Below are 26,747 nucleotides of genomic sequence, written 5' to 3' on the forward strand. Positions count from 1 at the left end.
TTTAAAATTCAATACAATGATGGGAATGATTCTACACTTAGTGTTTAATACTGACTTACAGAAAAATAATGTAAGTTAAGCCTAAATTTAATGTAAATGATCAATACGAATTAGGAACTTTTCAAAGTATGGAATCTTTTTTGGAATAATACATTCATTGATTAGAAAAAATAACAGTGTATTAAAGATCATGAAATAATAATAACTATAAAACCTTGGTAAGTCATTTGTTCACTGTTGTATCGATCAGTTAGATTATTACTGAGCAATTTACAGATTTCTTGATTACAATGTATGACGTCGAAAATAGTTCATAAATTTATCGAGTGGCATATCTGTAAACCACTTGACAAAATAATAGCAAAAATACTCGAATACTCATTAATAACTATATTTGAAATATATTTTCTCTAGATGATGATCCTTCAATATCCGGAAATGTTTGAAGCTGAAAAACCTATTTACGGAAACATTATGCACACAGGTACTAAACGAATTCTATACCAAGGTAACAATAGTATACAAATAAGTGTTAGATTGTTATAGATAGTCAGCAGAAATTCTTAGACTTAGGTTTCGTGTTAGATGACACTCTTTAGTAAGACCTACCTAAACTGATGCATCCTTTGGGATTTGAATCATCTTCGTACAACTTCATAATCTGAGATCGAATAGCTTAGTGGTAGGATATCTGACTGTGGAGGTCGCTGGTGTGGACTTGGTTAGTAGGATTCGAACGACATTAAAAGGTCTGACAAACAAGACTTTAGTCACTATTCAATAAACAATAGGTTACATATATACAAATGAATGTTACATCTCTACCCTGGTTCTTTATTAACCTTTATTCAACTACACCTTTAATTCTTACTAGTCCTTCCAAATAATTACCGAACAATATTAAATTGGTCTGTATATGTGGTCAACTGTGAATGGATATAAAAATGTCAATTCCAAATGGATTCATGATCATGGTCGAAAAAGGATAATTCTTAATACTAGGATCGATAGAAATTAACCTCATTCAACAAATATACTATTAGAAGGTCACTTCCATAACTTGACTGATGAACAAACAGAATGGAAAAATAATCATTTGGAATTTCATAAAATTTACCTTTAAGTATTGATTTTGAAAAGTAGAGTATGTTTATAACTTTAATGAAACTGTAATCTACCTTAACAATCAAAAGTTATTTATAGTAAATTGTGATAAAGATTTGAGAGTTTTAAAAGAGTTATAACATGATCTAATTGAAAAAAAAGTCAAGTCTGTCATCCAATAACGTATAAACAGAAAACTAGTAAAGAAAAAAGACAAGATTTTATGACATAATATGCAGTCATTGTATTTTAATCATTCTTATGTGGCTAATACACCTTATGGATTAAAGATGTCATTTGACTACTACTTTTAGTAACATTGATTAATGAATCTCTTCAAGGTGAGACAAATGAGTAAACAAAATTCTTTATCAACTATTTTGTTATGACTATTTCTTAATCCATGATATTAATGCTTTGTTTTTGACTTCTCTCATACTGTATTCCTATATTACTTATTTACAATAGTATGTTTATACTTTAGAAATTTATATCTCATAGATCATCCATAATATCAACCTTGAACATCAATACAATCACTTGAAAATCAATTAAAACTTACTCTTTTGATAAATCAATATGAAAGATAATAATGAGGGTGAATATGTAACGTGATCAAAAGTAATAAATTAAGATTGACCTAAATTTTATTAATTTTAATAATTGATAATTTTATACATCTTTGATCTAGAATTCCCATTTTCCTATTTTACAGTGAATTCATTGAACAAAATAGCCTTTTTAAAAAAATGCTAATCAGAGGACTATAATAGAATGGATAGTTTTATACTGCTCTTTTAAATATGTACTTTTCCATCTATTCACATAGCAGTTAGCCTTATAATTTAAGCTGAATATATATATATATATATATATATATATATATATATAGCGAACAGTGTAACCTATTATATGTATACAGTAACCGTGAAAGTGAGATTATCTCTTCCTGTATACCTTAACCTAATAATAATGATAATATGTTTAACTGTTCGTCTTATTTTTAAAATCGTTTTTCATTCTATTTATTTTTATCATATAAAGAAAACGCCCATTTTTAATAGGAAAACTGAATATTGAGTTTACGGGCATGTTTATCATCACATATTCGTTGAAATATATAAAAATAAATACTTTAAAACAAAACATATTATTTCCAAATGAATAAGAAGCAGTAAACAATAAAAAACCTGGATTGCATGCTTTATTCTTGATGAAATGAGGTGGAAAGCAAAAATTGTAGAAAAAATAATAAATCAATCGTTGAACATTCAATTGACCAACTGATTGGTTGATTGATTGGTACTAATGTATACAATTGAGTAGTAAAGCTTCTGTTTCAAGTCATTCATATAAGTTTTTAGACTAAACTAAAAGGTACACGCGCGTAACGTAAATATTAATAATATTTATTGAAGCTATGTGTAATGAATTAGAACCGATGACAACACTGTTGAACAATACTATTGTAAGAAGATTAAAGGTGACATACATGAAGTAAGTAATTAGAATAAATTAATAATAATGTCTGTTAATAATATGAATCAGTCAGTTCTTTTAAACAATGATGAATATAATATCCGTTGAACAAGTTGTTTGGTTATCGTGACTCGGTACCTTAATGGACAATGAATTTGAGTTTAAAGAAATAATTACTGAGATGAGGGTATATTCAAATAATGAGCCTAAAATTGAACAGAACTTACAACCAGAACTTCACTATCATTCATTCGCCAAACACTTAGTTAAATATGTTACTACCAGCAGTATATCGATGCATCATCTCACTGAACCCATCCGAAAACTTCAATGATAACTACACTTTAATGTATGATACTCAACCAGTAAACGGACAGAAAAATGTTTGAAATTGCTGGCTACTTTACACTTAGTAAACATTGAAAGCGTTGGGTACAACTTCAGCCTGGAAATAATTGGAGAGAAAAACGTTAGCGTTGGAGTATAGTAAATTTTTTAAAACCTGATTTTCGTTTGAGTAACTGGGAGACATTTTTTTATTTCAAGACAAGTTTTTATACAAAATAACAAAAATATGGATTTAATATTTTGTCAGTGTATATTTATTTTATGTATTAAGCCTTTGTTTCTTTACATTTGAACTCATCGATTAAGCTTGGGGAGGTATTTAAAGTTATTGGTTATTACCGTTGTTGTTTAAAATAAGCCTATTCAGAATGTCTTAATGGTGGAAGTGTATACCCAAAACTCAGAAACTTAAAGTATCCTCAAGTTTTCCAATTTCTATACTAAGTTTCTGTTAGCATATGGGCTGTTTGGTTAGGTAATTCCATATGGCTTGTAGTAACCTTGCCTAGGATTTGTCTGTCGTTGTAAAATGTTTAAGTAAAGTCTTGAATATTAAGATTGTAAAACTACAATCCCTTACAAATAATAATACCACATCTAACGAACAAGTTATGTGGTTATTGTAACTCACTAAATCAATAAATAATGCACTTGAAGTGACGGGAACTGAGTTTGGGCCTCAACCTGGACATTAGCAATCAAACATTAGTACATCCAGCTGATCATATGAATGAATTAGAACAGCATTTTGCTCAAACTCAACCGAAGATCCTGATTTCGATCCTCAGTAGGTTAGTGGATACGCGCTCACGAGGAGTCGCATACTAAGATGTGCCTCCCGGTTTTCAATAGTTGTCTTATTAAAATCAGTCCTTGATGTAAACTATTTTATCATACTTTAGTATTCCACAGTAACGTACATTCAAGGTTTATTGTGTATTTTTATTTTTAGTAATTATTTGATTGACGATATCATTTTATGATGAAAACTGTCTCCAAACTAGAATCATAGCTACCTTGAAAAATATCTGTTAAATTTTATCTTGATAAACACTTGGTATTTTTATTCTGCACCATATTTTGAAAGTGCATAAATCAATTAACATCACACAATTTACTGTATGATTAAATGTTTTATTTTTTTCTGTTGATCGGCCAAATCAACGTGAGACCTGGCACAAATATACATCGATTCAAATTACTAAATTATACTACCACACCAAGAAAAAGTCAAGAAGATTGAAAGTAAAGTAGTCGAAGTAACAGTAATGTTTGTGATTACGAAAGTGAATTATCACAGCGAAAAATAATTTGAAAAAAGGAGGAATGGATTTATCAAATAAAATGCATGAAATAATTATGGATTTCGGGATCTGCAACCGATTAAAAACTATGTCATCCAACATCATCAGACACCAATTACCCTTATGATGTAAACTCCAACCATGAGGTCCTCACTTACCCATATTGATTAGATTAGTTTAACGATCAGTTAGGATGATACCATGACTTAGTATGGTCAATCCTAACTTAAAGGAAGATTAAATGCTCTAATATGCTATGATTTTGATGTAACTAAACATATTCTGGATTAGAAACTATTATAGAATAAACAGTATGAAAATCTAAAAGTATTTGAAAACCATTATATTCCACTTTGATGATAGACCGCTTAAGTTTTATCGGAATATTTTGGCTTTTCTATCGGTATAATTAGTGCTTTAAGACGATAATTAAGATAGATAACACCAAAAGATAAACTCAGTCAGTTTATGAGTTGATCAGTATTAGCAGTGTCAACTATTAGGAACTAGGATAATTATTTTATATACAGTTTAATTGGTATGATATAATTTTAAGTTTTTAGGTTCAACAGTGACTTGTTGTTTAGAACAATCGACTTTAAGACACTGAATCACCGGTTTTAACTTCTAACCAGTTCATCCACTTCAGTTTGGTAAAGTGGATAGTATCGATGTTTTCACATTGGATAATATCACTTAAAACTCAGTAAACAGCCATGTACCGGATAAGTGGATTACACTTGAAAAAAAGTTGATCTCCACGCCGGATATCAATGAAAAATTCCAGGTTTAATATTACCTTACTTTAAAATTAGTATTTAGCAGTGGTACAAGTCAGCCTGAAATGTATCTCACATCTTGCATCAATTAGCGTTGAATTGTAATAAAATGTGAAGCTGAGTGACATGGGATCGAATCCGTCAGGGAGCACCAGTTCCCTCAAGATTACAGGTACACCTTGCTGACGAGTGCCAAGTAGCACGAAACCCGGGTCTAGGGTTTCCTGTTGACCACCTCCAATCACCATCTAATCTCGACATAGTGCACGCAGTGTCGAGTCATTTAGACTGGTGGCCACATTGCAACTTGGTCGATAGCATTCGATCTGCACTAATAAGGACTTGACACACATGACACTGATCACCATCCAGTGATCAATCAATTGTGATTATTTCTAAATATTCAAAAGGAGTTCACCAATAATTTAATAATTGAATTCATGAGTCAGTTGAAGCTAGACCACCATGAAAAACGTGGAAGCACTGAACGGCCGTCTCATCCTAGTATGGGACTCCTCAGCAGTGAGCATCCACGATCCCATCCCATGAGAGTCGAACCCAGGACGTAACAGTCTCACGCGCGAACGCCTAACCTTTAGACTACTAAACCAGCATCCAACGGTGCTATTGTTCACCAATAATTCATCAACAATCAACTTCATATTTCTAGAAAAGTTTTCAAAACCAGTCAAATGTTGAAATATTTTCTTGTTGTATAAAGCCAAACTTTGAAGGTGATGAAAATAAACAGAAAATAAGTTTAGCATTATTATGAAAAATCGAGTATTAGAATCAAACATTCAATGGAGTTGCTATTTTGTTTTATTATCGAAAACAATTTAATAAACGCATAGAAAAAAAATCCATTTTAATAAAATGTAACTGATATGATGAGATTTTATTGCTAAATATATACTTACATTTTATGAATATTATATTCGCTAAGTTCTATTATTGATCTATAAATCTTCCATTGCCTTCTGAACTGGTAATTACCAGTATAGACGTTAAAAAAGCATGTGAGTTATCAAGACTTTTTCCACATGTTTCTTAAAAGATTCAGCGAATAACCTGGGACATGATTGGTCGTTCATAATAGATCTGATATTAATACCTTTGTCCATCATTGTATTGGTTATTTTGTTGACCTGACCTTGTAATTATTTATTGTTCATCTCATTGGCTAGTGAATAGGACTTATGTCAGTAAACAACTAAAAATTACCTTAACTCCTACGCTAGAATATCAATTGAAGATGGATTTAAATGTAGTTCTGAATCGGAGTGGAAATATCAAATTTCAAGTTACTAATTTGTAAACCAACTCCTCCTGTAGGTGTTCTAGGGTTACTGTCGGTCCCAAGCCCACCTAAAGGAAGAGGGTTGAATATGTGGTTGGTAAACCCATCTCGTAGAAAACAACCTTGCTGAAAAAAGGTTAACCATAATAAACAATTTAACCCACCTGAACTCTGCACTAGAAGTTGAATGATCATCATTCAGAAGAATTATGAAGTCTCGTAGTGAAGCCGAGATACTTCAGAATTCGTGAGGTGAATGCCCATTGTAACAACTAGAGCAACAATTAATATAAGTACATGGAATGTTTGGACAATGTGTGAAACCGGGATGTCCAACCAAATAGCTATGGAAATAGGGAGATACAACTCGGAATCAACGAAACCCATTGGACCAAAGCTGAACAGAAAAGATTATATCCGAGAGAGATGATGTTGTACTCTGGTCATGAAGAGGAAAATGCTTCGCACACTCAGGAGTTATTCCGATGCTATCCAGAAAAGCACGTAAAACATTTATAGAATGGAAATCTCATGGGTCCATGATCATCAAAGTATCCTTCAAAACAAAAAAGTAGTGAGTCACAATGAATGTTATCCAATGTTATGCACTAACCAATAATAGCAACGACGACAGTAAAGATCATTTCTATGAGAGGCTACAATCAATCATCGCGAAGTGTACAAGAAAGGACCTCACCATTCTGATGAGAGATCTAAACACCAAAGTCGGAATAGACAACACCAGATATGAAGATATCATGGAACGACAGGAACTGACTGGAAGAAACGAACGAGAATGGTGACAGATTTGCAATTTTATGTAGATTCAAAAAAATGGTTATCGGCGGCACAACATTACCGCACAAACGCATGCACAAAGCTACATGTGTCTCACTGGATCACACCACGAAGAGCTAAATTGATCATATTCGCATCACTAAAAAAATCAGAAGATCAATGGAAGGCGCAAGCAAGTGAAAAAAAAAAGCATTAAGGCCGATAAGCAGAAATAAGTGGAAGAACTAGCAACGACAGCGAAAAATGCTCCAAGTGAAGGAAATATGAAAAAACTATGTGGTACTACGAAGAAACCAGCAAAGAGATATAGTAAACCAGAGAGACCATTCAAAGGCAAAGAAGGCAAGACAATCACCGAGATCCAAGAACAGAGGAACAAATGGGCATAATACTTCGAGAAACTGTTGAATAGACCAGATCCATTGAATTCACCAGAAATTGAAGAAACACCTATAGACCTTCCATTAAATGTTACTCCACCAACTATCGAGGAAATCAGGATGTCCATCAGAAAAATAAAAAGTGGAAAAGCAGTAGGACCTGACAACATACCACCTCAAGCACTGAAGTCAGACATAGAAATAGTTGCAAACGCGCTCCATGTCCTTTTCAGGGAGATTTGGGAGGAAGAACAAGTTTCACAGACAGACTAGAAAGAAGGATACCTCATCAAGCTATCGAAGAAAGGAGACCTGAGCAAATGTGGGAACTATAGAGGCATCACATTAATTTCAGTACCAGGAAACGTTTTCAGCAGAGTGTTGCTGAATCGTATGATTCACTCAGTAGACGCCCAACTTCGAGATCAACAGGCTGAATTCCGTAAGGATCGGTCGTGCAGAAATCAAATCGCAACACCACGGTTCATCGTCGAACAATCAGTTGAATAGAACTTGTCATTATAAATCAACTTCATTGACCATGAGAAGGGGTTTGACAGTGTGGACAAGATAACATAAGGGAAACTTCTTCGACAATATGGAGTTCCTTAGACAATTGTCAACATCATCCGGAACTCATACGACGGACTACATTGCGAAGTCGTGCATGGAAGACAGCTGACAGGTTCATTCCAAGTAAGGAGTGGAGTGAGACAAGACCGTCTACTCTACTCCTTCCTCTTTCCTCTGGTGGTTGACTGGATTATGAAGACCTCGACATCTCAAAGGGAAGCACAGAATACAATTGGCAGCTTGCATGCAACTAGACTATTTGGACTTCGAAGATGACCTACGCCTCTTATCCCATACACACACATCAACAAATTCACATGAAGACAATTAGCGTAGTAACAGTCTCTGTATCAGTAAGCCTCAACATACACAAGACAGAAAGCAACATCATCAAAAACAACACAGAGAACATCAACTCAATCACACTTGATGGGAAAACTCTAGAACAGGCGGAAACTCCCACGTACTTGAACAGCAGCGTTATCGATGAACAAGGAGGATCTGATGCAGACCTAAAGGCGAGGATTGGAAAACCAAGTGCCACATTCCTACCATTGAAGAACATATGGAACTCAAAACAACTCAACCAATATCAAAGTCACAATCTTCAATACGAACGTCAAGACAGTCCTACTATACGGAGCTGAAACGTAGAGAACTACTACAACCATCATCCAGAAGGTACAAGTATTTATAAATAGTTGTCTACGCAAGATACTCAACATCCATTGGCCGGATACAATCAGCAACAGCCTTCTGTGGGAGACGACAAACCAGCTTCAATTTGAAGAAGTAATTAGGAAAAGACTTTGAGGTGGATAGAAAATACATTGTGGAAATAGTTAAATTGCATCACAATGTAAACACTAACTTGGAATTCTGAAGGGAAACGGAAAAGTGGAAGGCCAAAGAACACAACGTAGAGAATAGGATGCAGATATGAAAAGAGTGAATAACAAGTGGAAAGGATTGCCCAGGACAGGCATTGATAGTGCTGGTCGTCGGCCCATGCTCCTCCACGAGGAGTAACAGGGGTAAGGAAGCAAGATTGTGGCCCAGTAATGCATTTTATTTCATATCATTTTTTATTTTAAATGACAACAAAGTTAAAAGTCACAACCTCGTTAAGGGTTTCTTTTCTAAAATTAATTACTAGATAAACGAATTGTTTACATTCAATTTTAATCATCCTTTAATCTCGTTCACAAAGTAAATCAGACAAGAATGATAAATTACAGCAACGACAGAGTTCATAACTAAAGGAATTTACATGGTATGTATCAGCTACCCCAATAACATATGATAAAAAGTACAGCTGGATGACCTTGGAATCATATGATTTCAAAGGTAAATAGATTATAATAAGATTACAACCCGTTTCACGGTATATTGGCAATAAGTGAACAAGTAAATAATTCAACAACCGAATAGTTTCAACATCTATTCATTTACATTTTCTTCTGATCGTTTGTCATTACCAGTCTTGCAATCAGTTATTTCATACACTCTCGTTCACACTGAATTGGTTGAATAAGTATCAAATTATTCATATTTTACTATCCATATAAATATTTTTTCATAGATGAGTGATTTCCTAGTTGCCAAAAAAATCTTATTAAAGTTTACCATAGTTTACAAACACCTAGTCAATAATACAACTAGTGATGCACTTGATACCAAATCAAGTGATTTTGATAAATTAATCAGTTCAATGGATGGCAGGAACAACTGCGAATTAGTTTGATTGGTTGAGTGCTGTCTCAGTGGTTTAGAGGTTGAGCGTTCGCGAGTAATGCCGAAGCCTCTTGGTCCGAGTCCCATGAGGAGTCCCATACTAAGACAAAAAGGTTGTATAGGGCTTCCAAGTTTTCAATAGTTGTCTAACTTAGATTGGTTCATAATTTCAATGATATTCAATGGTCTTCCCTACCCTATTTGAAAATGTGAATGGTATTCATTTTTTGTACAACTCAATAGTATCTTGCACATATAGCATAATATATATTTGAAAGAATGACAGAAATCGGAAATACGCCAAACTGAACACTATCCCTAAGTAAACTAGATCAAAACTCTGGAGTTCAATGATGACGTTTTTGAAGACAATTGTTCACCCAAACATTGTTTTTGAACACTATGGTGATTTTGAAATTATTAAACCTGATCAAACTCGACTAATAATTTCATTCAGCAATAATTTGATAACATCATGTAATAAACAATGACTAAAATTTAAAGGCATTCGCTTATTCCTAAATAAGCACAAATGAAAAGCATCGTAGAGATAACTGTATATCTTCGCACGAAGTTTTGTCGTTTGGATGTCTAGTAAGAATGGTTAATCGCAGGATTTATGACGTAGTTTGTTTTCTGCAGCTTCATGCAGATCATAAACTATTTTCGAAAAGCACTGAATTCCATCACACTCATTATCTGTTTATTACATTACATCATTCCTCTGTAACACAATAATTGAAACAAATAGGAAATATTCAGTTCAGCTAATAATGGTCCGGATGTAAACAGAACTGTTAGTTATTTTCTAGTTAATTAACCGAATTCCTATCACGCTCTGATATATCCTGAAATCGTTCTTTTATCAGGGCCGATAAATTTCGATGGATCCAAGAAATCTTACTCTATCTTGTATTAGAACGAAATATTGAATCAAGCTAGAGTCAAGAAGTATGTAAGCATTTAATGCAATTACAACTTTGTTTCACTTAGTGCATTGTGAAAATAACAACACTCGTAAGTTTCCAAAGAAGAAAGTCTCACAATGTATAATCATGAACCAAGAAATGTGGTGGTCGGAGTTATCTGATGAGATAAGAGTAGAAGCTTCATACAATAACCATTATAAGCTGTTCAGCCTCATCTGGTCCGTTACCAGTAGTAAACCTATTATCAAATAACCAGTCTGTGAGGTTTAGAACATATTAACTGGTGATTTTAAAAGCTACTTGAAACGCACAGTGGAGCAGTTTGAAAACGTTTCAGCTGGTTTGTTGATCCAGAAACTCCAAGCGCATCGCCTTGTGACTCATGGTTGGTGAACAGCAATCAATCTAACGTAACAAATATCTAAAGGTAATCTCAAACCCTAAGATTTTGCAAGATGTTCTGTCCAGACAATTCACCTAGGTACTCCCCAGAAATAGAGAACTAAATGAAAACTTAGGAAAAAACTGATATCGTTTTATCGTTTTGGTTGGGAAGTTTGAGTATCTCTTCACTTGTGAGGGTGCTGGTTGTGTTATGAAATACGAAATTAATCTAAGTATGGTGCCAGCTAGAATGACTCATACGATTCTGAACCACCTTCGGCCCTATGTAATTTAATTTTGATCATAAAAGCCGAAGTTTTATGTGTGACTGATTTTGTCCAATCTTTAAGAGAACTGGCTTCTCAGAGTTGAGAACGATCCATGACTTCAAACTCAGCTGGGCATAATTCATTCCAGATAACCACTAAGTATCACGTTCATAAAAATCATCTGAAGCCTGAGTACATAAATCTACACTTCGTTAATAAGGCGAAATTATTCTATGTTCGCGGAATTAATTGTAATGTTGAGTACGTGATACGGGGTTTCGGTAACGAGGGGAATGAAAGATAGTTTATGATGTAAAACTGAGAAACTGAAGTTCCCCTTTTGGGTTAATATCTATTTGCACGCTATTTTATAGATTAAATCTTATAGGTTATGTAACTGCAGTGTATAAAATTGTCCTAGTTATGACGTATAATAGAAATCAATGACAAACCTATTGTCTTTTGCTTTAGTGGCTTTCAATGAATAAAATTTAGGCGCTTAAAATGAAGGAGATTTCTGGTGATTTCATTCATATTAGAACTGTATCCACCAATGTTGATTATTACCACTTTTTTTCGTATTTCCTATAGATTATTCCTTCATCTAAGCATTATTTTGTTTTGTAAGTGAAAATTCTCTGTCACGCATTTGTATCAAGCAAATTCTGTATAATGGATAAAGAAGGATATTTTGATAAGTCAATTGATGCTACATCGTAAATCAGATCACTTAACAGTACGAAGAATGAATTGAGATCATAAATGATTCTTGTGTGTATTTGTGTGTGTGGTTATTTGCAAGAGGACTGAAAATTGACATAGATTATGGCTCAGTGACTAACTCGACAATAAAAAAATCCAACTTTATATTTATCAATAATTCATATATAAGAATGATACTCAGAGAATTAGATAATACACATTCATAAAGCATAGGAGCGACCTAGATTTTACAGATCCAGCACACCAATGACTGTAGCAAACATAATATCAAAGTGTAAAACAAAAAATTTTCATAAAATCTACCTTGAAAAAATCACCATCATAATATGAAACATTTAAATTTAATCAAAATTCACTCTGTCAAATAAATAAATAAACCCTTTCAAAACGTTAGTAAATAAAAATAATAATTTGCTAGGCGGAAGGTGAAAGAAAGGATATAAAAGATATTATATATATAAAACCGCCTACTTGTTGATGATTTTGTGATGTATCCAAATTTTTTGAAATATTTTGACCCGTTGTATCACTTAACTTTGATGGTATTGACAAAGAATATTTTCTTGTTGATGATGGTTTATTACTAGAATGTTTATGTATGAAAAAGGATAATTTATTCGAATGACTAGTATGTTTTTTTGAATTCATGTCCAAATGTAATTCTTGTGCTCTTTTCAATGTCTCTATTACTACTGGATCAGTAGAGATGTAACTTGTTGAAGGACTTTTCAATTTCATTCTGTAATCTTTCTAATTATTGATTTTACTATATATATATATATATATATATATATATATATATACTTTTTTTCCCTTATCTTGAATATATTTGTAAGAAACAAAAAAGAGACACAATTTGTAGTTTGTAGTATTTTGTTTTAAATCAGTAACGTTTGTAGTAACAAATAATCATTAAATTTTGTAAATAAGCATATCATTATTAGTAATGACCATTTTCATCATATTACATTACACATATGTATGTATATTTGGTAACAAATTCAAATCAACTATTTGTTATAAATCATTCATTTATGATTCTGATTCTGATTTGCTTTTCTAATGTTTCATTAGTCTATATGTTGTTTCTTTTTCAATATTAAAATAGTAAGAATTGAACTTAATATTCAAATTTATTATCCATTCTTAGCCAATAAGAATTCGCTATGATCACATGATAACAGCTTATATAACAATTCAACCAATCATAGTGCAGCTATTTCAATGTGGATACTTGTTAAAAATCTAAATAAATACCATGTAAGAATATTAAATGGTATTATGATTTCAATGTTTATCACTAAACTTAATTAGAGATTGCCTATTGTTGTTATATTTTGTTCATCATAAATGTATTTCAAAGGTGATATTAACAATCTGTTGATGTTAATACATTGAAAATGTTTTCCCTTAAAAGATTGATTTCTAATTCATGATATTGTAAATTGGTGGTACTTTGGAACGTTAAGCCTTTTGTAGAACTATCTGAAAACATAAATAATCGTCTTTCTTCTATTCCAAAAGTATTGATTCGGTACATACATGAGGGAAGGTCTGTATCCACGAGTAAAGATGCTTCATTGTTAATTGTTGAGAGTCATAATAATGTTGTACAAATAAACACGTATAACAGTCAAGTAATATATAGTTAGGCAGTTCTCTAATCTCTATAATCGGATAGTTTTTGAAACATGATCGGCTGGATCTAAGCTCTTCTTCAATAACAGTGGCATTACTTTCGTTACCATATTAATTTTCTTATTTTCTAACGATGAATTTTGGAAATCTACTAGTGTAATAAAAAAAGCACTAATTAATTACTGAGTTCCCAGGCTTATATGTTTTGTTCTAATTAATGAGTTGCTCAAACATTCTACCTTCAACCAGTAGAACAATGAGTCAACATTTGCTCTGTCAACCTGAATTTTATCGGATGAACAATATGTCTAATAAACAAAAATGTACGTTATTACCTAGTTCTTTTCATCATCTGTAGTATATATTTGTCTTCTGGTCAAATTTGACTGTTCTATTCAATTAGTTGTAGATACTCCTGTAATCAATAAAAATTTATTTTAGATTGAAGTACAATTGCATCATACTAATGAAAAAAACAGGATCTCGGTTAATATCTTTATACCACCTGAACTTACTTGGTGATCATCTAAACCTAATAGCATACTAAATAACAACTTGAAGTCCCAAGTGATAGGTACTGGAGTCAATTCTATCTGTGCATGTGGACGTCGAAATTGAACTGCATATATATTCAGCTGACAGACGTAGAATAGAATCAAAACATGCATATTGGATACAGTGCTAGCTACAATCCAAAAAAGATATTTGTTTTGATAAAAAAAAACTTAATCGATAACTACAATAGACATCGGTAGTTTAAAATTAATGTAAAATGACACTATTTAATTAAAGAGTGGGATTTTAAATCCCCTCAAAAGACCTTAACTCGCATCAACGTTTAGCTTAATGTTCTTTAGTAAATCTATGTATGATGATTAGGAGTATTTGAATTATAGTACAAATTAAGAATCCCAGAAATAACGCAATTGGATCAAGAAGTACTAGATAACCACAAACGAATGTACTGTATTTGAAATTCGTAATCAAACATTCAACAAGTACAAAGGAATCATTAGTTCATTCAAACACCATACTATGTTTATAAATAAGCTTAAAGATAAGCTCACTCATCTGACTACTTCAATATGCATAAATCAATTCATTTGCTTCTGTAAAGCTAGGAACATTGATGGTTAAAAGCATATTCTTTCTACGAGTGTTCAAGAATGTAATACTGGATAGTTGAAAAGCGCTAGTACTGGATTAGTAAGAAAGTCAATAATTACATATCATATCAACACAGACTATTTGATTAAAAAAGGCTCATCAATCAATGTTTACTACATAAAGACCTAAACATGGTGTACTTCCGTCTTCTTTGAGTTGATAAAGCCTTAATCATACAGTTAGAGAAGCTAGAGCTATGTACATAGAAACCACTAATTTTTTTCAGGATTATCACTTTCTCTCCTGCTATATTAATTCTTTACCTTTTATTTATTCCCCTTTTCATGCTCTTTCTGATTACAGTTCATTCTCAAGAAATATTATTATATAAAGCAATCCTTTTAATCTCGTTTCTGTAATGTCCTTTATCAATATTCAAGCTCTTAACTACTATAATTTCAATATCATGACTGGAATAACACTATTCAGCTTTTGTTTATTTTGCTTCATTGCTACCACGTTTTATAAATAATTATTAATAAGTAATTTATACAGTAATCTTGTTGACGAAAGTATATATGTGCGATTGTGGAGACTTGCGAATTCATTCACCGGTCAGTGATATCATTATTGAAAGACTATTTCTTGTTATACCCCTTAATGAGTGTTTTTTATTGTTTAAGAACTGTGACGACCCTCCGAGAGTAAAAGGACCTTATAAAGTTGTTTTTTTTTCAGGTTTGATGAGGAAAAAATAAAAGTAAGTTTACTTACTGATAGGATAAAGTCACGTGAATATTCATGAAGGTAACGGAAAAAAACTTCATAGGTATCATACACAAAACAGTGTTGACTCTATGCCCTCGTGCATCATAGAACTTAACCAAAGCATATCGCTAAGAACTCCAGTATTATACCAATCATTACGGAGTGGATGTAACAGTTTACTGAATATGACGCGACAATTGTTTGTAACTTTTCTGGATCTTTACTCTTAAATCCTACTGAAAGCCATAAGAACTCAACACCGATTTCCAAATAACATTGAGAGTTATGTTTTCAATCATTCATTTATAAACTTTACAACAAGAGACTATCTGCAAAGAAGCCCTACAACGTGAATCAAAAATATCCACAGTCGATCGACTGAATTCGACCAGCATTAGGATCAGGAAAGCATGTCACATGTTGTCTTTTAGTGACGAATTAGTGCAAAATGATAATGAACATATTGAGATGGTGGAGAAGATTTGTATCTCAGGTGGATGATTTTGATGGAGTTTTGTTCTCTGAGCTGGATGGTTTGGTCATGGAGCTTTCATTGTTATTATGAACGACATCATCAGCACAAACTTCAGGTAGGAGTGAAGTGTTCTTGCGTCTGAAGTTTGTGCGGATGATGTCGTTCATAATAACAATGAAAGCTCCACGACCAAACCATCCAGCTCAGAGAACAAAACTCCATCAAGATGGACATTTTAACAAGAAAGTTTATGACCACTGATTGGTGTATTAATTAAATGCACAATTTTTACAATTCATCGATTCAGTTGCGTTTTTTCTTACGTACATTAGTATGTAATTCATGCTTTAATTTATGCCAAATAAATTAACACATTTCAGACAGTGTTTTGTTTACTGCTAAACAGAAAGTACTTTTTCTACTCTACAAGTAAAACAACAGTAAAATGAATATATAAATATGGATAACAGCTTTTGAATAATATTCCAAACTTTTCATTAAAATCAAGCCCAGATGCAAATGTTTTATGCAATCAATTAACCTTAAGCTATATCGCGTAATTCTTGAATAATCTTGAACTTGAAATTTATCATTCCCATCAAACTAATTTCAATGTTATCTCAATATTTTAAAATTTATATGCCTTGAACCCTTGATAGCTAACTATGCAGGAATAAATTGTGCCAGTATATTCATCTTTTTTGATGTCCAAAATAGGTGCAATATCTAGCATTTTTGAGCATTTTTCCGTTTACTTAGAGGATCGGCTCTGTATATATGTATATATATATATATATATATATATATATATATATATATATATATATATAAATCCAATCAACCTGTCAGTTAACATGTAAATTAATATTCAGGGTAATTCCCATCACAAACTACTTCACTAGTACGGATAAATCACCGTAGTACTAATCACTTTAGGCAAACAATGAAGCATTACAAAGTGATAGTTTGTTCAATAATCAGAACCACATACATTAGAAGTCAACTTGAAACTCAACAAAAAGGAATATATTACTCAAGATCTATGCTACAAATCACTCGTGTATTCAAAGTTTCTTCAACAAGATATCCTTGACATTGCACAAAATCACAGAAATCACTCCTTTAGTTTCAAGTTTCTTAAAATGAACATTTCAGAAATAACAATTCATATGAGCACAAAACTAGTCTCCTATCAATTCTTGTATCACTATAGTATACAGCTTAACCTTACAGAATAGGAAATAAATCTGACTCCTTTTAGTGTTTAAAACAACTTAATTTCAACTATTTGTTTATTCTCTTGTCTTTGTTGATTTTCTAAAACTTGACTATTAAATGATATCATCTACTTATCTCAACATTATCGGTAGAAGTAATATTTCCAATATAGTTCTGATCCCAACGTAATTTTAATTGGCTGATCGAATTCAATAGGATATAATCTGCCTGACAACTTAGTTTTTTTAAAAAAAAAAATAGTTTATCCACTGAAAATTTAGAAGAAGAAAAACTATTTTTTTTATAAACAATTCGTCACTATCATAATTTGAAAAGGATCAACGATTCACTTGCAACATATACGTAATTCTTTTTTTCCGTTCTCATTTTATGAATAATGAATATTCAATTTGATCTTAATTTATACAAACTTTATTCACATTGTAGATTACACTTTTGATTTATTGAAATTTCAAAATTGTTTCTCTTTCTTTTTTTTCTCACTCTCTGTCTCTCTCCCTCTCTCCCCACCCCCACACACACACTCTCTCTCCCTCTCTTTTAAAATTTTCAACTAATTTGTTTTAATTATGTTCAACTTACATAATCGATTTAAGTAGGTAATTACTATTCACAATGAATCAATAACCTTACTATGAGACAATCTTTCTTCTTTTTTTTTGAAAAAAAGAAGCATATGATTATGTCATTGTTGAAGAAAATTAAATGATTCAATCAAACAATCTGTAATTTCATAAATTCAGTCTCATCATCATCATTATCATCTATCTTAATAGATTTCAATAATAATTAATTGTGAATTCAAAAAAAATAAATTTGAAGTATTCATATTGTTTCTAATTAGCTAGTCAATGATCCGGATCATTATGATTGGTATATTTTTCATGAAAAAAATTTCTACTTAAATATTAAAGATCAGGCTTATAAATAAATATTTCATTGTGAATAACTCAATTTTGAATGTGATGTATTTTAAACTTTTAATAGTGACAAATGTCATCCGTATTAAATTCTTCTTAAATCAATGGTAACGTCTTTGACTAGGCTAGGTGACATGAGATCACAATCATCATAGAACACCAGACCTCTCAAGATTATAGGTACACCTTATTGACAAATGCCAAATACCATGAAGCCTATATCAAACACAGTTTTTTTTACTACTTTACTACTCCGAATCGAGAATAGAGTTTTCAGTAAATATCATCATTAGTAATGCAGAGGTTCGGCATCGTGTGTTCGAGCACAGAGATGATAATTCAATTGGTGTCACCATCTTGAAACACCGACTTCGGTGGCTTGGACATGTTCTCCGAATGTCGTCCCAGAGAATTCCACGTCGTGCATCATTTGCCGACTCTGGGACTGGTTGGAAGAAGCGGAGAGGTGGTCAGTGCATGACATGGTGTCGTGGCATGAAAGGAAGCTGCAAAGGGCTGGCTTCTATTGGTCCTTCACGACTCCCTGGTTGGGGTCCGAGAGATGGTGCGACACCGTGGCTAGAGACGTTATCAGATATGGCTCAGAATAGAAGCCAGCGGCGATCCTGTTGTAACCTTCTTTTACTTTCTTCACAAAAATTGGTTGCAACTTACTTAACTGAAAGATTTCTTCTGATTGTACCTTTCCGTCTCCCCCATTATTATTATTATTATTATTATTATTATTATTATTATTATTATTATTATTACGCTACCTTGCACTAATCTGTTCGTTACTGTCCTTTTTTACGCTCCTCACCTTTTTTTCCCTTCTCTTCAAATTCTCGTTGTTTTGTGTGGTGTATATATATTTGGTGTCCTCTTGTACCAATATTTATGTGTTCAAATAAAATAAAATAAATAAACCTTACTACTATAGTTCACCCTGTATAAGAATCTTCATCAATACATTATCTTAACAGAATTCAATTTGAAAAGAACCAGAATAATCAAATCATCTTTAAATACTAAAACGTTTAACCATTTTAATTTAGAAACAATGATGGAAGTTTTTTTCTGTTATAGGTGATAAGGCCTTTAAATTGATGAAGTAACATTTGGAAAACCTCTCTGAAAATTCCACTGCGACCGACCTCTAGTAGTTACCTCCTGAGTTCTGTGATCATGATATCAAGTCATCATAGCTATTACTAATTCATGTGCTTCAAGAAGAAATACTTTTCCACAGTGTATGTAATCTGGAAGTGTCAACCGCCCACATACTTGTAATAGCACTGGAGATCATCTTGATTGTTGTGTGAGGCAGTTTAGCTAATTAAAAATAAATTTGCAGATCAAGTTTAAAATACTTCAATTCATACATTTTAGATATGAGTGCATGAGATCTAACTTCTTAGGAATGAAAACATTCCAAAAACTAGTTTTGATTCCCAAAAATACTATTATTATTTTTTAAATCCTTTGGATGTCCTAATTCAGTGATTCTACATTGTATGTTTGAAGATAATAAAGATAAATGATGATGAATAAGTTCACTATTCTATAGGTCTTCTTACCTTGAATTCGTATAATTTATAGTTTTAACGCTAAACCTGATCTGTAGCTGGTATTCACCATAAAATAATAACAATCAGAATATCACTGAAAACCAGAAAGTACTGGACACGTTATTCTGCATATTATGGAACTTCTCAAAAGTGTTTACTCACTTATTGTGATTATAAACATTTTCAAAATCAATCACTCAATGTTACGTGTTATACGTCTGGTATTTGAACGCTTAACTCTAATTTCTAACTGTATCCTAGCTCTCCAGAAATTTCCTACACTTGAATCGCAAATCGAATATACGAGAAAGCGTAAAGGCAAGCTTTACGTCTAAAACCAGTTTAGGTACAAGGGTATGCATTGGTTTATGCTTGATCTTGATACTCTTGGAGCTTTTGAAGACGTTCTAAAACTGTTAACTAAATTGGTAATCATCCGATAAAGATATGACATATAATTTATTGTTTTTTGACTTCATAAAATTTATATTGAATGCTAAACGGACGAAGTAATTTCAGCTTTTTCTTAGCTGTTGGAGACTTTCTACGAGAATTCTCGAGAGCTTTTTGGGGTCCTATATCTAACTCCAGTTAAATCGTATGACGTTTGTTATCGAACTATGCATGCCGCGGATCATCTTTTCTATTTGTATATCAACACTCTACGACTGAACTTCCTCCGTAATTGCTAGCTCTCTTTTTCTATATATATATAACCTGGTTTTATTTGTGTATTCTCTATAATCAGAAGGGGTTTGTGAAGATTTTAGAAATTTTCACAGATTGAAATCACGAGTCAGTTGAAGCTAGACCATCATGGAAAACCTGGAAGCACTGAACGGCCGTTTCGTCCTAGTATGGGACTCCTCAGGAGTGCGCATCCACGATCCCGCACCCCGCGGGACTCGAACCCAGGACCTACTGGCTTCGCGCGCGAGCACTTAACCATTAGACCACTAAGCCGGCATCCAACGGTGTTAATTTTCTATAAATTGAAGCCTTGTAAATCGATAAAACTCGATCGTATTTAAAAGCACACTTTATTTGATTTTATCAATTCAATCAATAATGGTGTGATTTATCTTTTATTTCCATGGTGTTTTTTAAATCATCATAGGACTTTTTATGCCAGTTGAAACTCATAGTTGTCACCCCTATACATCGTGTTTACTTTTTGCGTAAATAATGCATGTTTAACTATGACAATTGTGTTTTTTTTTCAAAATTAGTTAAATGGATAGAAGTAGAGAGTGGTGGTTGAAATTGTGTATATTCCCGAATCAAGTTGATTCAGTTGTATTGTATGTTTCTTTTTTTGTTTCTTGCTAATTTTTACCATCTATCAGCTGAGATGATTGTTGGAGATTCGTTAACGTAATTTGTTAAAATAATAGAAAATTCAATGAGTTACAAATACATTAATCAATGATTGGCTTAGAGTTTTGTGAAAATTGAAGTTGGTTCAACTATTATTTTATGGAATAAAAAGCAGTTACTCAATACAATGGTCGTCATTCTGTGTGATGAATTAGTTGAAAATAAAAATTCAAACTACTATCTTCCAACTAAATGGTCTAAATATAGCACACATACACACATCACAAGACCTAGAGATCGTAGTCTTGATTTCTAGTGATACATGCCAAACCAGGACGAAACTACTCTTCAGTAATCTTTTCTCTTACTCTGGTTTCCAGAGATGTGGAAGAAGAAAAATATTGGGTTCAATCGAGCCAGTGTTACCGGTTTCAGGTTCTATAACCAAAGGTCTTCAACAACTTGGTGACCTACTGAAACCTTTGAGCCATACATTTTCCGAATGTACAATAATTGGAGTAAAGTTTATATTATTTAGATTTTATCTAACGAGCTTATCATATATGTTATTGGTGCAAGGATGTCACGAGCTTTGAAAAACCTTTAAAGTCTATCGCGAATCTACATTCTGAATAACTCAAGTGGAACTAATGTAGTGAACAAGAAAACGAGTGGGGATAATCGAATGTATTTGAGCACAAAATTACAGAGCACCTCAATAAAATCTGAGAACCATATAGTAAATCGTTAATTTGCAAAATATCAACCCATCATCCCAAACTTGTTTGTTCTGTTGCAAACATCAATTCATTGCCTCAGATTTCATTGTTCATGCGTTTTCATACCAATCGCGTTCCGTTCCCGTTCTTTCCTCATCAACCTTCCACTAAAATATATTATATGCCTGACCACCGTTATATACTACTTGTGTCGATATAAGTAACCCACACCACACTATTACCATAGTTAGCATTTTTACCTTCTTATGGATTTTACAGAGAAACAAGAGCGGATTACATTGAAATTCATGTATCATGTATATATGTTGAAAATACTGTCACTTAAAAGGGACTTGATGCAAATTTTCGTATTTTAAACCGGACATTCGTTGCTTTAATCAAATATATGATACTCAATAAAATGAATACTATCATAGTAATCTCATAGATCTTGACTTTGAAATCTTCAAAGAACAGAACGGCTCACATGGGCAGTCAGTGATTTCATGAACTGATGTCATGTCTCGGCTTAGTAATACCTAGTGTACTTCCAGACTGCCTCCATACTGGTTACCCAAATGAGTGACTTTTCGAAGACTGATTAGTTTCGAAAGAGAAGAAACAACCGTCTACTTCTTTGCGGATTTAAATGATCCTCTAGTTAGTTGCCGTCCATCACGAGAAATATTTACAAACTGATCAACCGATGTTGTTATATTCCATAAACGTAGTGATTTTATCGACAATAACTTAATATCATCCTATAAAAAATCAGCAACTCTCAGATACATTTGAATTAGTTTCTGATTAGGTTATGAGGAATGATAACGGTACCTTTTCAATTGATTGATGTCATTTAGGAAGTAACGTCATCAAACAATTAATTCGCAAACGTTTCCTGTGATGGACAGCTATCAGTAAGAAAATCATTTGAAACCTTGGGGAATCAGGTACTTGTTCTTTCCTGTTTGCGAGTATCCGCGACCCAAAATATCGTTAACTGGATAAGATGAAATAATTTTAGAAATTTAGACGCATCAAAACATGTCATTAATACTAGAATTTACCTACTTGTAAGTAGATGGATTGTAAGTTGTAAAATACTAAGTAAGCAAAACGATTTATTAGCCAGTGTTCTAATGTTATGCAATAAAAGTTTGGATTTTTTACAACAAAGATTATGATTTGACGGATGTAGTGAAAACTATGACTGAAATAACATACGATGAACACAAGATTAAATGGCATCTTATAATCCATTGGTTAATACTATTAAATTAAGCGATAACTTATCTACAGGCAGTATTAAGACATATTTAGATGATGTCAATATCACTAACAGAGGCTGATCTTTTCGACCACCGTGAATTCAGCAGTGGAAAGTTCAAATTACAATCATGAATGAAATATATCCAATAAGATGTTTTATCGAAATATTGTTATAGCTTTAAACAAATGTATGTTGTATTTAAGTCTCGATGAAAGCATCCGAGTGATAACTTCTATGTAGTAATAAACATACAACCTGAACTTACTTTTTAACAAGTGTCAAGTAAATACAATTTAATAAAAAATTCATTATACTGTAGATTCATGAAACAATATAAATATATCACTAATAATACCAAACAAACCAGCCTATGACTATCTTCAGTTGTTTTAACGGTGGTAGTAAGAAATTACAAGCCTAACCAACTATAACAGTATAAAAAAACAAAGGAAACATCCGTTCAGATTAATATCAAAATTATTTTACCCCAGGACAGAAATTCTTTTGTGGAAACCGTAAAGAAATCAGCCTAATTAGGTGATCTCTAAAACTTTACAATTCATATTTATTCAACTTATAACATTTAAATGTTAAGAGATCATAAATTCGAAAAATCTATTGGCTAGAATTCAGATTTCATACCAAAACGTTAGCATTTAGTTGTTTATATTTCGGATTTCAGTCAGTTCTCTCCTGATATCCAAAGGATCTGAAGGTCTTGAGTTCGATATCTAGTGGGGTAATGGATGTCCAGACTGATGAGTTCAATATTAAGGTGGAACAGCTGTCCAGTGTTTCCTGGTTTCCAGTGATTGTCTAATCAAAGTCAGTATGTGATGTAAAACTGGGATTTCAGTAATCTCTTCAAACCTCTATACTAAAAATACGATGGACTGATTTGTTTAATAAATGGTAAACAAATAACATATTTTGATTTTACGAAAAACATTTTCACATCCTTACTTATGAAACAAAATGCTGGGAAGACCTCAGATTATATAGCTTTTTGCCAAGAAATGGTAGTCCTTACTTGTAAACAAAACCGTGGTAGTTGATTGGATTATGAAGACCTCGACATCTCAAAGGGAAGCACAGAATACAATTGGCAGCTTGCATGCAACTAGACTATTTGGACTTCGAAGATGACCTACGCCTCTTATCCCATACACACACATCAACAAATTCACATGAAGACAACTAGTGTAGCAGCAGTCTCTGTATCAGTAAGCCTCAACATACACAAGACAGAAAGCAATATCAACAAATACAACACAGAGAACATCAACTCAATCACACTTGATGGGAAAACTCTAGAACAGGCGGAAACTCCCACGTACTTGAACAGCAGCGTTATCGATGAACAAGGAGGATCTGATGCAGACCTAAAGGCGAGGACTGGAAAACCAAGAGCTACATTCCTACCATTGAAGAACATATGGAACTCAAAAGACGATGGAATTGGATAGGACATACATTACGGAAATCATCACAGTGCATCACCAGGCAAGCGCTAACATGAAATCACCAAGATAAACGGAAAAGAGGAAGGCCAAAGAACACAATGAATCGCGAATCGCAAACAGACATCAAAAGGATGAATAGCAACTGGGAAGGACTGCCCAAGACAGGGCTGGATAGAGAATGCTGGTGATCAGCCTATGCTCCTCCATGAGGGGTAACAGACGTAATTAAGTCATGTGATTCCCGGTTAAATTTAGCAGGACAGTTGATAGTATTTTTAATGTTCAGGTGTCCAATGAATTGCGAAGGAATTTACGAACAACAAAGGATATCTTAACTGTCAACAAATCAAATCGAAGCTTACAATTAAGATCATACGAAACGATACCATACTCCAACTTTTTAAAATCAATATAGAAAATGTGCGAATTGATTCAACCCTTTTCAATCACTACCTATGAAATAATGCACTCAAAAGCGATCCTTCAGAATCATTTATTGATAGGTTTTGTATTTGTTTATACATTTCCAAAGTCACCCGTTTTATAGTATTTTTAGTATTCGAACTGCTTTGGTTTATCTTACAGAATGATCAAGCACAGAAAAGTCCCATTCTTACTTCTCTAAAATATAATCACTTATCTGTATATACAGATGCTGACTACCTGGTTGCTGCCCGTGTGATAATAGCGACCAGTGGTAAGTAAGCGAATTCAAACAAACAAGTGAGAACAGAATATAAAAACTAAGGTAATTCTGATAAACAAAATTATGTTCTGTATATATATACTTTTTAAATATACATACAAATATTTCGCATATATTGTATATCTGAAGAGGGAATAGCGCCTAAAAACAACGTAAAGCATCAAGGCGCAAAATAAAAATCAATAACAATTTGATTTCTGACTCACAGAATACTATTAACAATAATAATAACAATAATAGAATGATAATATCAATATCAACACAGTAGTTGTCAATAGTCTCCGTGTGATCTGTGTGCATGCTAGTAGTTTTAATCCGTCTTATATAACAAAAATTTGTATTAAATGAACAAGTTAAACATGTAAGTAAAAAGAATTGAACTATTAATTTGACAGTGATAGTAGGAAGATAGAGGATAACCAGAACCTAAGACAAACATATAAACGAAGATTACGTGGTGTAAATTTTGTTTGTCGTGACGCGAAGTAAGGTCGAAAAGAAAAGAAATTTATGGTGAACTTTTGTGTCTAGTTAGATCACTTGCTTATGTATATACCGATGCGATCTTGTACAGTATATATATAGAGAAAGACAGTTGGTTACTATGACATAATTTGTCTGAATAGTCTTAATGAAGAGATATAATAAACTGAAAATCAATGGGAAACAGAGAAACGTGGAAAGAAAATCTCCAATTTATTATTTGACTCTATTTTTCATACATATGAACATTTAGAGTATAACACTAACAATCAATCTGCTTTTATAAGAGAAATTAGAATGAAATCAACTCAAAGATGTTAACTAAATTTTAAAGATAAATATGTATAAGTATGTAATTATGCTTTAATAATCACAGACGATGATAGATGAACAAGGAGAATATGCAGTTTGTATAATGTGGTAATAATATCATTAAGATGAAGATTGTTATTATTGTAAGCTAATATGTTAGTTAAATATGCCACTATCGTGAACACCAATCTCGTTGTAACAAGTATTTAACCAACTAAAATGATATCATGTACACAAAATATATGTATCTACTTGTATTTCTTGTTACCATAATTTTGAATAATAGGTATGGTATGTATAAAATAAAACAGGAAAGAAGGTAGTCGAGTTACATGTATAGTTGGAAGGTGTATGTGTGTTCATGAAAGGGTGTGTAGTAGCAAGTAGGTGGATAGACAGTATTGTGGTAGTAGATAAGCACAAAAACAACAAACATAAACAGTAGTAGTAGGGAAAATCATGTGAAATTTGTGAGGTAGGTATGATCTAATTGGACATGAGTGTGTATAGTGTGTGTGACTATTACTTTGCTTGTTACATTCATCAAAAAGGGACGAAAGAAAAAAGAGTGCAGATCATCCATTGTTCCTTATGATATCATTTATGATATCGACCTGAAGATAATTTCTTCTTTGACAATTAACACAAAAGCGTCCAA

The 26,747-nt window shown here is 32.6% G+C and overlaps 1 protein-coding gene across 2 annotated transcripts in view; it reads right to left on the bottom strand.

The window, feature by feature from the left end:
- Positions 1 to 25,180, bottom strand: part of MS3_00004361 (uncharacterized protein) — a gene marked incomplete at its 3' end in the record, with an annotated part of 58,537 nt that extends 33,357 nt beyond the window's left edge. The window contains exons 1-2 of one of the 2 annotated variants that reach the window (XM_051212279.1): positions 24,273 to 25,180; positions 5,935 to 8,342 (exon numbers count right to left, since the gene is read on the bottom strand). Coding sequence is in view for 1 of the 2 variants with exons in the window: in XM_051212278.1 (XP_051072439.1) it covers positions 12,576 to 12,842 (267 nt within the window). Of the gene's footprint in view, positions 1 to 5,934; positions 8,343 to 12,575; positions 13,574 to 24,272 lie in introns of those variants that run through there. The other variant, XM_051212278.1, reaches the window with a different exon arrangement.
- Positions 25,181 to 26,747: the final 1,567 nt, after the last annotated feature.

Source organism: Schistosoma haematobium, chromosome ZW, assembly GCF_000699445.3.
Source record: "Schistosoma haematobium chromosome ZW, whole genome shotgun sequence".
Classification (NCBI taxonomy): domain Eukaryota; kingdom Metazoa; phylum Platyhelminthes; class Trematoda; order Strigeidida; family Schistosomatidae; genus Schistosoma; species Schistosoma haematobium.